The sequence below is a fragment of the Aphis gossypii genome, chromosome 1 (genome assembly GCF_020184175.1).
Source record: "Aphis gossypii isolate Hap1 chromosome 1, ASM2018417v2, whole genome shotgun sequence".
In the NCBI taxonomy this organism is placed as follows: Eukaryota; Metazoa; Arthropoda; class Insecta; order Hemiptera; family Aphididae; genus Aphis; species Aphis gossypii.
In genome coordinates this window covers 23,443,045-23,459,435 of record NC_065530.1, presented here as the reverse complement: position 1 = coordinate 23,459,435, position 16,391 = coordinate 23,443,045, and the positions used below count along the sequence as shown (strand labels likewise).

Genomic DNA, 16,391 nt, shown 5'->3' with positions numbered 1-16,391 from the left:
TGAAAATGATTTGCTTATTAAAAGACATTAATCTAGTAATTTGTATGAATTTTATTATTAAAATTAGCTTAAATTTCTTGAGTTTACATGAAAATGCAATAATTGCATTATTTTCAATTTCTAAAAACAGATTCAACCGATGATAAACATTAAACCAACTCACTTTTTGAATTGTTTCAACGATTTAACATTAAGAATATTAACAAAATTTACTGTATAATTTAATTTTTATTGAATTTATATATATTCATAATAGAATGTATTAATAGACAGCCAATATTTAAAACTCAAATGAATTTACTAGGCGTTCATATCGTGAAAATATTATTTTTTATAATTATTTTATGATTGTTAAATATTGTATACCAGTTCAAAAATTAAATTTAAAATAACTAATATCAATATAGTTTCAAATGCACGATAACCCCTAAATTAAACTACACATAATAAAATAAGTTCATTGGGATATAGTTTAAAGTTAACAATAAAAAAATACTTTGGCTTATCACAAAGTTTATTACATTCACAAATCTGTATACTACATCAACCTACCTAAAAAAAAAAATTGAATAACAAGTAACTTAGCTCAATTATAAAAATTTTTAGAGATTTAACATTTTTTTTTTTTTTTTTTTTTTTAATATGATTTTGGATGTCTAATACATCAGGATTTACACTGTACTTAATAGTTCTAATTTAACCCACAAAATACACATCATACAAATTTGCCTACATAGTGTTAGACTTGTGTTTTATGTTTATATTTTAGATTATTATCATAATACCGAATAAACTATTTAAATTTAAGGTAACAATAATGAATAATATTAATTAGTCAACTTAGCAATCAAGACACATATTATATTTTAATTACATTACATACCAGTATGGTAATATTCAATTGGCTATAATTCTCGTCAGAACTAAGATGCTGTCCATTTAAGAATATAAATTGCTATATGGGTTGAAGTAGTATCTAAAACTTAAACTTAAAGTAAATATTAAATTCTATTTCAGAAAAAAAAAACTTAATTGTTATTTTATAATATTATAACAGTAAAAACCACTTTAAATAACTCACATAACTAGTATAATACAATAAATTAAAAGTATCAAAACAGTAATATAAAAACCAAGATACAAATTTTAAACATTATTGAAAATATAAATCATGTAGATTGAAGGAAATTTAAATACAGTTACAATCAGTCTGACGAGAGTTATCCAAAATATCTTTATATTAATATTCCCAAAACCATATTATTGAAAATCATAATTACATATAAACATTAAAAATGTAACTAACACAATACATCAAATAAAATATAAATAGTTCTATACTAATTCAAATAATAATCACTCATTATACGATTCATATTTCATTTAATTTAGCCATGAAACAATACACACAGATTTCTTAATAATAAAACGACTACAAAGAATTAAGACGTACAAAAATATTACTTATCACATCACTAATATATAATTAAAATATTATATAAAATAATATTAAGTAAACATATTTGTACTTAAAATATTAATTATTAATTAGGCTTGCTAAAGAATAAAAATCAAAACATGATATAATTGAATGTATTAAAATTTTGGCATTGTTTTTAAAAAAAAAATAAAAAAAAAATTTAACACAATTTTTCAGAGTAAAAAAAAAATGAACAGTATAATGATTTACTTGGATTGATGGAAAATATTGGAATAAATATTCCCCTAAAAAATGTATATACCATTATGTATGTATATATATATATATAAAATATATTAACTAAAGAAATTGTCAATTAAACCATCCAAAGTTCTTAAAGAGAACCTTTTTTCATGTCTGATTTAAAAAATTCTAACAGAATTCCCTAGGCAATTGAAAATACAAAATAAATCAAAATAAGCAGAAAAATAATTAAATAAATACCAATAATCAATTTTTTTTTTTAATTAATCAAAAATTGTTAATAGTCCACCGATAAAATTAATTATTCATCTACAAAAAGTAAAATAACTATAATAAGCATAAATAATTACTTAATCTTGAACCAATATTCAACCATTATTCATAAAGTTTGTTAAAGAATAAAATAATATAATAATAAACAATCAAATTAATGTTATAATATGAATACTAAATTAATAATTATAAAATAAAAGATAATATAGATTGGAAAACACGACAAGTTGACTAAGTGGCAATATAACATGAATTGTGTTAGTCATTTTGTTTATTTTCATTTTATAAACATTATACTAGAACTTGCCGTTGTTAACATTATAAATGATAATAAATCTGAGTTATACGAATAACAATAGTGATCAAAACGTAAGTGTGATTTTTACCGTATGTGTAATTCAGTAATTTTAATTTATGATAAAATTGGGAGAAAATTTTGAATATAATGAGATTTACAAAAAAAAAATCATAATAATCTCCTTATTGAGAGTTAAGGTTTTGTTTAATATGAAAATATATTATACTTTGTGATGATAGATTAATATTTACTTTATTTTATATATATATATTTATAATATATAGTTGTATGTTAAAAATATCTATTACTCGCTTATGAAGGACTTGCTACTACCACAGGAGCATTAGTCAAAGACCGGGTCGCTAATGGTACAAATTCAGCTGCATCTGGATTTAAAGTACTCTGTAACACACATTTAAAATTACCTGTATTAAAGCAATGTAATGGAATCACAAAAAAAGTATTGTTTTTAAAAATTAATACGTTAGCATAATATTTGTTGTATTTTCTATTTCATAAACAGTAAATATACATTCGCCAACTATTCATGTTTTTTAGTTTACACCTATTATTAAAATTAGGCGAATATAAACTATGTACTAAAGTATTGCCAAACAAGCAAAATCAGCACGTCGATAAAATAAATAGTGAATATTTTTATTAAGACTAGTATTAAAATCATGTAATTTTCATTGATTACAGCCATCTTAAAATTGTTTATTTTTAATATAGATTTATTATATAGAAACATTATCTTTATAATAATTATGATAGATACCATTTTATAAGAGTTAAATTACAAGAATAATAAAATAATTATAAAAATCAAAGAATAAGAAAAACTAATTAAAAAACAAATCACCATGCCAGAAGACTGAAACTTGAAAGAAGCTATAAGAAACAATTAAATTAGAATGTAATAACATTTATTTATTTAAGCAGTTGTTGAATTTTAATTAATACATGGACTAAAATTAATATTTTTACTTAATACCTTATTTAATTACAGATAATTAAACAATTAAAGATGTATATTAATAAAGATACCTATTACTTCCCATATGCTCTCATGATTTATATGAACAATTAATGCATTATGACAAACAAATACAAATATGTATAACAAGTTTCACATGTCACTGTTAAATTTTAAACACGCACAATACTAACACCACTAATTTTTATTTTAGACAAAGTTAAAAAAAAATATAAGACTTACTGTAGATTGCCTTGGCTGGTCACCATTATTGCAAGATGTATTTAAGCTCAAATGATCAAGTCGATGGGTTATCATTGAGGTAGAACTACTTGAACCATTTCTATAAATAATAATAAAAATTAAATATGCAATCATATTTACATATAAAAAAAATGTATAATATAAAAAATTTAATTTACGTTTGAGCATCGCCATTTGTTGTACCATTCTGTTTGCTATTATGTTGTTCATCATCTAACATAGCCTCAAGACATTCTTTCATCAATTCTTTTTCTTCTAATTCTTTCATAACCTATAAATAAAAACATTAAAATAATATCAATATTCAATTCATAATTCTTTGGATATACATAAAAACTATTAACATTTTGCAATTATGATATTTAAAACTACGATCTATAACAAAACTTTAGTATGGTATTTGTTAGTAATAACCTGGACATCAATCCATAGATAATAATCAGGTGCCAGCAAACCTAACATCAGTATTATCTAATCTAAAATTTTACTATTATGCATAATCAATATGTCTGTTTCTTGATATCACTTATGTATGTCTATTATGATGTGATATATTAATGGAAAAGGGGTAAATACTTTTTTTAAATTGTAATTTATGTTATGCAGAGTCTAAACAACTGGGCATTGGAATAAATAATATAACACTAGATGCAGACGACTGGTAATACTGTAGAAAACCGTGTACTACAATAAAAATATGATAAAAAAATAATGTAAATGTATGGTTAATGGTTTGACACATCACACATATAGTTATACTCATTTTAATATTTAAGTAGGTCTATCCTAATAATTACAATACAATATTACAAAAAAAAAAATAAGTAAAAACTTACAATGTCATAGATTTTAATTGGTATTACATGAAGATTCTACTGTATAGTTAAAAATTAATTTTAATTTCTTGTAATATTTAATACTAGCTTCTTTTTTTGCACAACAATAACATTAAGTTAAAACAAATAAAATGTTTAAAAGTTTAGGATTTATAGATAATTTTCTTAGTCTCTCAATTGTAACTATTTAATATTATTGTTTACTGTTTTGTAACGATACATAAATATTACAGAACATTAAATGGTCACTCTGTGGCAGAATGATTAATTTTATATACAGTACAATAGTATGAAAATAACAATTTCCCCTAGTTATTTTCAGATAATCATAACAACATTTGTATGATACTTTTATTGTATCTTCTAAACATAAAAATACCAAATTGGAATAATCATTTTTCGGGTAGAATGAAAGCTACTTTACCATGCTGACAACTACAGGTAAGTGATGAAATATCCAACATGAGAATAGAAATCGATAGATAAATTGAATATATATACCTGTAAGTCAAACTCTTCTTGATTTTCCATCCACATATATTCAGAAAAATCTCCATCTCTTGTTGGTGGATCAATGGAATCAGAATTTGATTCTGTATCATATGGATTACTCAAATTATCATCATCATTTAATGTATTGTCATTATGTTGTTCTTTTGATTCTTCTTTGGGGACCTTCATTATTATTGTATTTATTCAATTATTTTCTAAAACAATACATACAAAGGTTTGTTAATAATTAAATTTTAACAAGCATTCTAAAAAAATCTATAGTTTGGAATTAATAACTCTTGAAGACTTATGTAGGATAACTATATATTCTAGTCAATTTTAATAACTAAAAATAATTTTGTACATTAGTAGTAAGTTATTAACACAGAAATAAAAATCTCAACAAATTATTTTTTTATTTGTTTAACACATACGCATAAATTAAAAATTAATTTGTATGTAATGATTCAGTGTAATATTATTTGATTGACAAAAAAATCACCCCACACACACTAAAAATATGAGGTCTGATACCAGACATTTGACAATAGGTTAGTTATCAGGTAGGTATACTTAATTTCAAATTGTTCACTAAACTGTTAAAAATGGTAAATAAACATTATCAGTATCCATTTTTTTTATATATACATACATAACTACTAGTTATAATACTAATCATTATATTAAGGGAAATTTAATTTTTAATAATACTTAAGAAAGGAAAAATGTCATCTTCCTTCATTATTACTTAATGTGAGTTTAATAGCAATTAGACAAGCAAGTACAACAAATAAATACCTAATATTTTATTAATTTCAGGATTATACTTTATTTATAAATTTATAATTTAAGGAACTTAGATACTACAGCATTAAAATAATTCATTTCATTCTTCACAATGTTTTGCAATAAAAAAGGGAAATATTTATTACCATAAACCTATTATCTACTGGCTATCACCCTGTCTACAAAAAAATAATATTGTAAAAATGTACCTACAAGTAATTATTTTAATACTTAAAATAAAACCTAATTGTCAATAAAACTTTCCAATTCCCTAACAAGTGATTGTATTTGAAAAAAAACCAGTTTGATAATGCTAAACATGTTTTACCTTTAATGATTTCAACAGTAACTAAGACAGTGTTTGTTGTAGTACAGTAACTACCAGAAAAATAAGATTTACATTAAAACAAATTTGATTCTAATATTGGTTAAAAATATTGGATAGGCACCTATAACAAAATCAATTAAAAAACACGGCAATAAAAGAAATTAATAATATGTGATAATAATTCAAACGCACAGTATTGAATTGATTTTAGAGTACCTACATATAGTTACAACGTAAGAAAAATATATTCTTTTAAAGTAAGTATAAGAAGAGAGGGTGGCTCCTAACAAGAGATCTATTGTCAATAGTACCTATTTTATCAAAGTGAAAATGAAATTCAAGTGAAAAAAATAAACAAATTTAGTAATATTCGTTGCCTTTCACAATGCCCTAGTTTTTTTTTATAAATATATAATTGATCACGCACGTACACACACACATTATACGAAATATACGCTCATACACATATACATTTACACATACACGCTCGTACTCGCACAAGCACACACACACACACACACACACAAGATTATAGGCACTCACACCACGGTAGTTGTACGCGTGTCGATGTTCTTGATAGAGATGGAGAAAAAGAGAGAGAAAGAGAGAGGTATAATGGCATAATAAAACGTGTAAAAAAAATTACACATTCGAGACGTCGACAATATAAAAATAAATCAATCGTATTGGGCATAGTTTTATGTAAAATCATACTCACGAGAAGACGAAGAAAACGACAACGGCGGACTCGAACACGCCGGTGAAAATGTAATTCAACGACGGCTGTTGAAAAAGTTGTGGTGGACCGACGGAAGGAAAAACACGACGGCGACAAAAATGGACGGTAGACCGACACTGATGACGTTCGCTTTGCGTTTATAGTATGGGGACACGAAGTATAGACACGGAGTATAGACTACGGAGATATCGCGCACGAGGAAATCGCACACAAAATGGAAGGTGAACGGGAAAAACGTCGTCGACGAATGAGAAGTGCCGAAATCGAGTAACTCTGCGCAGCGCCCTCAAGCGGCAATATTGTTGTATCAAAAAAATGAGTACAGACGTCTGACCGCTGGAGGCCGCAACGAAACGTTTTACTCGACGAGCGATGCCGCGCAGGACGGTACCACTGAGTTCGCTATACCAGTGTTACCGGAAAACAGGCCTAAAATTGTATATAAAGTCGTTGATAATGACGTGCCAAATGCCCAAATGACTGACACTATAGCATTTTGGCGGCGACTGTTTAGTGTTTAAGAGTTTAAGACTATGAGTATTGAATACTGAATATTGAGAGTTGAGACGATTGTATAAACGAGGGAAGGCGGCCATGTGAGATGTCGACAGGGCCGGCCCAATGCGGCAGCAAAATAAGTAAATTTCAAATGAAGAAAAGCGATTTAATCATTACATTAATATCTAGTTTTCAGAAATTTTAAAATTACCAAGGTCGGCCCTGAATGACGAGACCCGATACAAGATATTATAAATTATAATAATAAGTTTTAATATACATTTAATGTTCTTGGAATATATACCAAGCGGCAAGCACAACATCATATTGTCCATATTTTTTTATGCCCCAAATATTATGATCGGGCAGTAAGTAGTAAGTCAGCAGTCGATTGAGACGTTGAGTAGCTGAACACTAACCATTGCTAAATAGTAAATAAATTTATTTGGTTATTAACTAATAACTATATTATTATTATAACTTTGCAGTCTGCACAAGAAGTGTACAACGCACGATAAAAGATATACGTATCGTTAATTATATGTTATAACGAAAAATATTATGTGAAGAATTCAAGAATATTAAAGTGGGGAGAGAGATTTACCAAATTAGCAATACCATTTTCTATTCGATATTCATAATTTATTTTTTTTATTATTATTTACTAAAATATTAACTTAACAATTGACTTTTAATGATATATTTTTATTGTTATTTACTCATTTAATTTAACAATTGACTTAAAATATACTTATACTTTATATATTTACAATTTTAAAGTAAAATGCATTTGACGATTTTTACCTGTCATTTTTTTCCGTTTCGTTGAACATGAAGGCTGTCTCCACCTAGGACTTTTACTAACATTTTATATTTATATATACATAAACGTATATAATAAGTTCTACCTTCAAACTAAGAAATCTGATTTAAATACTGCTAGAAACATTGATACATAGATAGTGATATATTATCATGGGCGCCCATTGAGAGGGGCAAGATAGGGCACTTGCCCCTCCTGAGCAAAAAAAATATTATGGACTTGTAAATAAATATAGCATATTTACATTTATATATGAAAATAACATTAAATCTTGCATTATTTTACATTTGATATTTTTTTTATTTTAACCCATCCCCTCTAAAATTTTAACTATAGGCGCCAATGTATATTATAAAAAATATCTTAGCATATAGTACTGATCGACAAGTTTTTAATACTATACAATTAATTCATTGAACTCAAAAAAAAATTGAATAGGTATTTTAAGAATTAAATACTTATTAAAATAAAGTTAACAATAAAAAAAAAAAAATTTAGCTATAGAGAAAATAATATTTTAGTTTTCAAACAACTATACCTAGATTCTAGTGTTTAGTCTTAAAAACATATTATACGGTATGAAATATTAGTTTAAACTTTAAATTAATGTAAATATACTGTTAAAACATCTGTACAAATACACATTTAACCAAAAGTGCTAAATTTCTTTAACCTCATTTAAATTCTTAAATTTATAGTTGGTAAAATAGCTGGTTAAATATAAAGTTGAATACATTTGTAATTACAATAGCCAAACATAATATGAACTAACTTAATCAATAATATTCTAAAATGTAGTCAAATTTAAGACATTACATTATTAGTTACTTTATCATCATTATTTTTTTTTATTTTTTTGTTTTTTTAGGAATTCAAATCTACAAAATTGCCATACTGATTGATTTAAATAAGTATAATTTGAGGTACCCTATTAGTATAGTATTTAAGTAACTGTTTATTATCAAACAACAAGAAGCAAAGATGTTAACTCATATTCTGTAAAAAACATACCTATTTACTTGATATTTTATAATAATAATTAGTGAAAATAATTAACATTACAAATATTATATTAAAATATACTTTAATATGTAGATATGTATTTCTTAAAAATGAAATCTCTGAACTATTATTATACCCAAATATAGTTTTGTATTAATATCTATTAACAGTAAATTTAACAACAAATATTAAATTCTATACAATTCAAAATATATTAACTAAAAATGTATATTAATACTTAAAACGAGTACTATACTAAAAAATCACACCCATTACTTGCATAAAGTTCTACATTTTAGTAAAAACACTTTTTAAGTAATAAAATTTTGATTTAATTTTAAAATTTCATAAACATAAAAATTAGTGTAAAATTCATAAAATTGAGTTTTCCATAGGAATCACGATAAAAAATAATTTTAGTTCATAACAATTTATTTTTTTATGTAAACCTCAAATAAAGATTAACAAAATAACAAATTGAATTTTAATTATATAACTATCGGATACAACAATAAAATATTTTTTACTGGTTAACTTTAAATAGTAAACACTTACTTTAAAATAAAGTGATTCGATTTAAGCACAGGTCTGATGTACATGTTGAACATTTTTTAAGAAGTAAATGTTATGTACCCTTACTAACCTAGAAAACAACAATTGTATTATATAACTATTACAAATCTATAAAGATGACTAAAATTAATAACCAAATACATTTAAATATTTAAACTAACCAACATATAGTTACATTGTAAATTCAATAAAAGACATTGTCATCTTTTTGATTGTTTCGGTGTAATTCAAAAACTGTAAAAAAAATTAAAGTTATTATTAATACATGACATTACATAAATAATAAGATATTTTAAAATTACCTCCGTAAATTATGTATTGATAAACTTTTATTAAGTTGAAAACTGATCACTTGAGTATTTGCCTAGACATTATATAAATAGTATTAAAAATAAAATAACACAAATTATTATATACATTCAATCAAAGATTGAATATTTGTATTTTAAATATGCAGCCACTAATAATATTATGGGACTAAGAAAAAGATTAATATACAAAATAATAGCATTTACTTTTTACTACATTAATATTCTTAATTTATAATTATTATTTAGTAGTAATACTGTGTTATATATATTTTAAAATACAATTTTAAGAAAAAAGAAATTATTAAGATATCATTGACAAATATGAAATAGTATTTGAATTACCAACTTATAATAATAAAAAATAAATAAAATTTTCCGTGAAAATGTTAAAATCTAGTACTGCCACATTTTACTTAATCTCGTGATAATATAATTAAAAATTGTAGACAATTTAATTAATCTAGCCCCACAAAATTATAATGAATGTATATTTGTTTAAATATAAAAATTAATCAAAAAACGACATTTAATTAGCAAAACATCAAACAAATAAAATAATTAAAATACAATTTTTAACATATTTTTAGTGTATTGTTGATCAATTTCAAATATTATACAATTTAATTTTTATTATTTATATTTAATAATAAATTATAAATTGCAAACCTACCTAAGACACTTACTATCTTGGAACCGGGGGACCTAAGTCCTACGCTGTTGATAGGAGTCTCAATATGTTGGTCTGCATTAAATGCCTAATTTAATATCTTGTACCCAATCTATAACTAATCATCTAATGATAGTGAAACCTCTATAAAATATAACGATGGTGGCCAAAAAAAGTGAATTATTGAAAGGAATTCACTATTCTAAGTAGTAAGATGTAAGAAACTCAATTGTCACAATTAATACAGGTTTAAAAAAAAAACTATTTAAAAAATTCAATAATTGGGAGACATTGGTAAATAGAGATTTCACTTTAATATGATTAAAATAAAAACATGAGGAAATAATGACGTTAATAATATTTTACAGAATTTTAGAACATAACAATGTATACTACTTACGATCTGTTCCAATATAGTAGAAAATATGCCTACCATATTTAAGCATTAATAAAAATGTTCCTTCTAATAAAAAAATGTCTTGTGAATTATCATAAAATTTATTGAGTCAACAACAATTGTATTCTGGTCCCTGTATAAAGACTGGGTATTTTTATTTTAAATATATAATAATATAGTTACACAAAAATTATTCACCATTAAATAAAACGCATTACATTTCAATTAACCAGTGTTTTAAATTTTAAAAATTATATTGGAAAAACAATAATTAATTAAATAAAAAAATATATATATATCTATATATAGAGCAGGTATATAAAATGTTTTAACTTATTTAACCTAAATTTTAAATCATAATGTATATGATTAACAAAATATTGTACTAACATAATTTAATAGTGATTTATAAATGGCAATAAGTGTCAACATGTGAAGAGCAGATAGTTTTTGTCGGAAAAAAGAACATCATTCGAATAGTTCAATACCCAAAAGTTGAAGGAGAAAAATTTGTTGGTTATTGATTCCTACCAGCCTTCGCTTCAGCAACCTGCCTAACAAGATACAAAAAAAAAAATCATTATGCATAAAAAACAAAAAAAAATCCTCAGTATTATTTTTACTCAAGCTAAGAATAATTTTGAAGAATTAACAGTTCTAGTTCAAAATGTTAATAATATTAAATATACAATACTCACTTTTAATACCTTCCTCTAGAATTTTGATGGAAATTGCCACTACCTCCTAAAATCAATTAAATATGTTATATAAAAAAAGGACATGCTAATATTAATATATTATATTATTATTAAAAAAAAAAAAATGTAATTTAAAAGTATTAATAAAAAATATTACCACGACCAGTATGATATGGAACTGCTCTATTGTTACCGAAATTTCCTCGCATTGGCCCTCCTCCATAACCACTCTGACTACCACCCCAATTACCTCCTTTAAAATAAATAGTATATTTAAATAAATATTAAATAAATTATAGATGTTTTAGCTGATGAAAATACCTCCATTACCCCAACCTCCTTGGCTAGCTTGACTACCCCAAACATTATTCCAGCCTTGAGGACCACCTTGAGCCCAGCCACCACCACTGTTTCCACTGCCATATCCTCCAAAATGGTTACCTAAAAATAAAATTACACATTAGTGTGATTTTGTTTGTTACAATATAAATTGAAAGCTCCACATTAATATAAAATATGCACTCAAAATTAACAAAAAATACATATATAAATCAACTTTAGAATATTGTCCATAATATCTTATAAAAATTATGACGGGTTTATAAATTATATATATTATTATAATGTATAAATTAAAATAAAATACACTTGCCTCCCCAATTATTATTTGGTCCTCCCCAACTTTGTCCTCTTCCACTACTAGCACCACGTCCACCTCTACGACCTCTAGAAGCTGATGCTACATCTTTGCTGACAGCTTTTTTAACTTCTAATTTGGATCCAGAAACTTCATGGCTTTTGATTACTAAAAAAAAAAATGTGATGAGTTAATCTTATTCACAAAATAAAATAAAATAATACATACAAACAGCTTTATCAACTGAATCTGAATCATCAAATTCAATGAACCCAAAGCCTTTGCGTTGACCAGTTTCTTTGTCTGTAATAATTTGAATATTAAGTATATTTCCATACTGTCCAAAATACTCTTTTAAATCTTCCTCAGTTTGTTCTTTAATTCCAGAAACAAACATTTTTTTTACAGTCCATGCTATATCAGGTTTATCTATATCCTAAAAATCAATCATAGTAAAATAAAACACAAAATACTTAACAAATAGAATTTTTTAAAATATTTACGTCACGAGGTACTGCACGTTTTGTTTCTACTTCACGACCATCAATTTTATGAGGTCTATTGGCCATGGCATCATCTACCATTGATGATTTTGAGTAAGTAATAAAACCAAAACCTCGTGATCTAAAATATAAAACAAGTTAATCTTAACTGATAATCAGTGTTGTAAATTCATACATTTATGCATAGGGATGAATTAATAAATAATTTAATTTTGCATAGCTAAAATATAAATTTTTAAATTTTATGTTAATGTATTTTTAGTAATGATGATATAAAACCAATTTATATACATCAAAAACAAAATTTGTTTGAAAACTATACAAATAATTTCTACATTTAAAGTATAATCAATAAACATTTTTTTAATTGTTAACATTAATAGCAGACCCAGGACTTTAAGTAAATCATACAACAATACATATAGTTATAACAAAATATAATTGATTAAAATGAAGGAAAATAACATTAATTTTAGTCATCAAAAATGTATTTTTTGATAGATTTCTTTACTTATATAATTTCAAAAAAAATTACCAGATAAATAAATATGGAATATTAATAATAATAATTATCATTCACCATTAAATTTTTAAAATTACCCAATAATATAATATAGTCATTTTTAATAAAAGCTGGTAAGAAAATCTAGTTAAAATCTTTCATAATATGATGTACTAACTTATTTCAATTTCTAATCAAGCTAACCTATAAAATAATTCTGAAAAGTATTTGGTTTATTATAAACCAAAACTAATAAAATATAAGTATTATATTAAGTTTTTAATTATGGTTTTGAAAAACCTTCTACCTATTTTTACTATTTAGGGTACATAATTTATACTGTATTAATTAAAACAATAAGTTAACAAATTAAATAATTAAAAACTTGAAGTATAACCTTTTTGTAACAGGATCTTTCATAACAACTACATCCACAATATCACCCCATTTTTCAAAAAATTCTTTTAATGAATCATTTGTAGTTGTGTAGTTAAGTCCGCCAATAAATAATTTCCTGAACTGTTCCGGTTCTTCTACTTCTACTTCAACAGTAGTTTCCCCGGTATTTTCTCCCTATTCAAAATCATACAATAAATGTTTAAACACAAGTGAGGAATAACAAACATTACAATATATATTATAAGTCAAGTAAAACTTACCGATACACTCATTGTATGTTTATTGGAGACAAATGAAAACAAAAAGATAAATTATGTATTGTGTGACCGTTAAATTGAGTCTCTTGAAAAGCCACTGGAATGAAACCACGATAATTCACTATACGTAGAACTAGATTGCTTTTGGTGACTAACTAGCGGTATTGGGTACTAGGAGTCTAATGCCTAACTGCGAGTGCAAACAAACAAACAAACAAATTACCGACTAAAAAATAACAAATGAAGTTCCGTGTCTACACTATCGGCGTTTGGCGATGAATTACAATTCACAGACCACAGCGACAGCACGAGAACCTAACATTTAAGACGGGCCCGCAACTAGCGCCGCGATTCGAAATTGATAGTTGATATTGCTATATTATACTGTATTAAAATATGTATAATGTATAGGTATTATACTGTACAACACTAATTGCCGTAGTTTGTAATACAGGTTGCCCGATAGCGACGGGCGTTGGAAGTTTGTATTTGGAACTCTGGTCTCTGATTAGTCAGATTTTTCTTGATAAGACGAACCGCTAAATTCGGTTAGCCAGTGTGATAACAAATCAGAGTAATGCACGTGAAAAAAACACCAGGCTGGCAGACTGTAGCGTCAAGCCGACCAATACCATAATACTCAAATATGGCGTCAAGCCGATGATGCAGTATCGCACCATAATATGGTAACACTGATCACAAACATTACAAATTCGACGTTGCCAACATAGAGAAATAAAAATCCCACCAATATGGTGCAAATAGTCTACCAACTTTATGTCATAAAAGATTTAAATTAAATCATTTAATTATTCCTACCAATTTGTTTTCTTTTACAAATTCGTAAATTATAGGCACCTTAATTCAAATTAAATTATTCTAATAGTAGTGCCATAGTGGAGTGAAATTCCGAATTGATAGTCGAAATGCAATTGTACTACACGTGTAAATTGTAAGGTACTAACTACTAAAATTGTTAAACACTAAACAACTGTATAGCAGTCCAACAAATAACAATATTACATTTCTTCGTCATTCCTTACATTCAATAAAATAGTTGTTCAGTATTGAATTCTTGATGTGAAATTCAAAAGTAGCATTTAATTTTAGAATTCAAACCAACTACTATCTAATACTAATATTATAGTAGTATACATTTTGCGGTTGAAGATGAATGATGATTTTTGACGAATCGCGGAAAAAATGGCCACGGAAAAAAATCCCACGGCAAAAAAACCCCCCAAAAAAATACCCATGGAAAAAAAGCCCAAAAAAATATATTATACATAATATGTTTACATTTATATATAGATACATATTTTAAATAATATACACAGTAGTAAAATATAATACTTTATTAAATTATACATACATACTTTTTAGCAATAGTGGACATTAACTTATTAAAAAGTTATTTTTTTTAACTTTTTAACTAGTTAGTTATTTTTGTTTAATCAAACTTATTAATATAATATAACTTATTCAGTTAAATTTTGTATTGTTTTAACTTAACTTTTTATAGTTAATTATCATTATTATTCAGTAAAGTTAATTTTAATTTGTTTATGTATAGATATATCCTACAAGTTATTATTGAATTGTATCATGATTGTATTATAGACTACTTGTCGAAAATTATTTTTTTAAATTAACAATTTATTATTATTATATTATTTAATTATAATGACTATGATCTCTCGTATTATAATTATTAGTTATTATTATTTTACCACAAACGAGAATATTTTGTTTCTATGTTCCATTAAATAATTATATGATAAAATTATTTAAAAAATATTATTATTTATTATTAAAAATATATTATATGATTGTAAATCCATTGTATAATCAACAAACAACCACAGTTTATAAAATATTTCATAATACAAGATTACAATGATAGCACTTTTATTTTCTTGGGGTTATTTTCCGGGGTGTGTTTTTTAGTTTTGAGTTTTTTTTCCGTGGTTTTTTTTTTTTTTTTGGATTTTTTTCCGTGGCCATTTTTTCCGCCTCCCGATTTTCGACATAAGAATTTGTGTTTTTTCACATTTAGGCCATAATGCCACTATAGTATAAAGTATAAACCATAATGTGGCATATGCAGATAATATGTAATATAAATTTTATAACTAACCTTTGGTCGTTATAACTTTTATTAATTCTTATTAGGTCATAGATGATAGATAGGTGGGTTTTATATCTACCCAAGTCAATAGATAATAAAAATATAGCCTATAGGACGAAAAATCCTGTTTCAGTTTTTATTGTTAGACAAAAATACCAAGTACCTACATATTTTTTTAGTGTAACAAAAAGTCTGAAAATACAAAATATTCTATTCAATTTCAATTTATAATTATATAGGTATATAGATAAAATAGAATTAATATAAATGTTAGTTTTAATAAAATTGAAGAATTCTTGTGCATATTATATATTCCATCA

General features: G+C 25.0%; 2 protein-coding genes across 5 annotated transcripts; both read right to left on the bottom strand.

The window, feature by feature from the left end:
• Nucleotides 1-496: 496 nt before the first annotated feature.
• On the bottom strand, nucleotides 497-6,878 carry LOC114124083 (polyadenylate-binding protein-interacting protein 2B). Its single transcript, XM_027987254.2, has 5 exons — nucleotides 6,656-6,878; nucleotides 4,833-5,038; nucleotides 3,654-3,766; nucleotides 3,475-3,574; nucleotides 497-2,657 (listed from the first exon to the last, which is right to left on the bottom strand). The coding sequence occupies exons 2-5, from the start codon at nucleotides 5,010-5,012 to the stop codon at nucleotides 2,568-2,570; spliced, it is 483 nt and encodes a 160-aa protein (XP_027843055.1). The 5' UTR covers nucleotides 5,013-5,038; nucleotides 6,656-6,878; the 3' UTR covers nucleotides 497-2,567.
• Nucleotides 6,656-14,403, bottom strand: LOC114124079 (heterogeneous nuclear ribonucleoprotein 87F-like). 4 transcript variants are annotated; one of them, XM_050198424.1, is made up of 13 exons: nucleotides 13,947-14,400; nucleotides 13,685-13,860; nucleotides 12,786-12,906; nucleotides 12,511-12,718; nucleotides 12,298-12,450; nucleotides 11,967-12,086; nucleotides 11,803-11,898; nucleotides 11,646-11,691; nucleotides 11,338-11,501; nucleotides 10,554-11,080; nucleotides 9,875-9,936; nucleotides 9,734-9,806; nucleotides 6,656-9,642 (listed from the first exon to the last, which is right to left on the bottom strand). In XM_050198424.1, exons 1-8 carry the CDS (start codon nucleotides 13,956-13,958, stop codon nucleotides 11,648-11,650), a joined length of 930 nt encoding a protein of 309 aa, XP_050054381.1. In that variant the 5' UTR covers nucleotides 13,959-14,400; the 3' UTR covers nucleotides 6,656-9,642; nucleotides 9,734-9,806; nucleotides 9,875-9,936; nucleotides 10,554-11,080; nucleotides 11,338-11,501; nucleotides 11,646-11,647. The 4 variants fall into 4 exon arrangements, with proteins under 4 accessions (XP_050054381.1, XP_027843050.1, XP_027843049.1 ...); XM_027987249.2 differs by having other exon boundaries at nucleotides 10,554-11,501; XM_027987248.2 differs by lacking the exon at nucleotides 10,554-11,080.
• Between the last annotated feature and the right edge of the window lie 1,988 nt (nucleotides 14,404-16,391).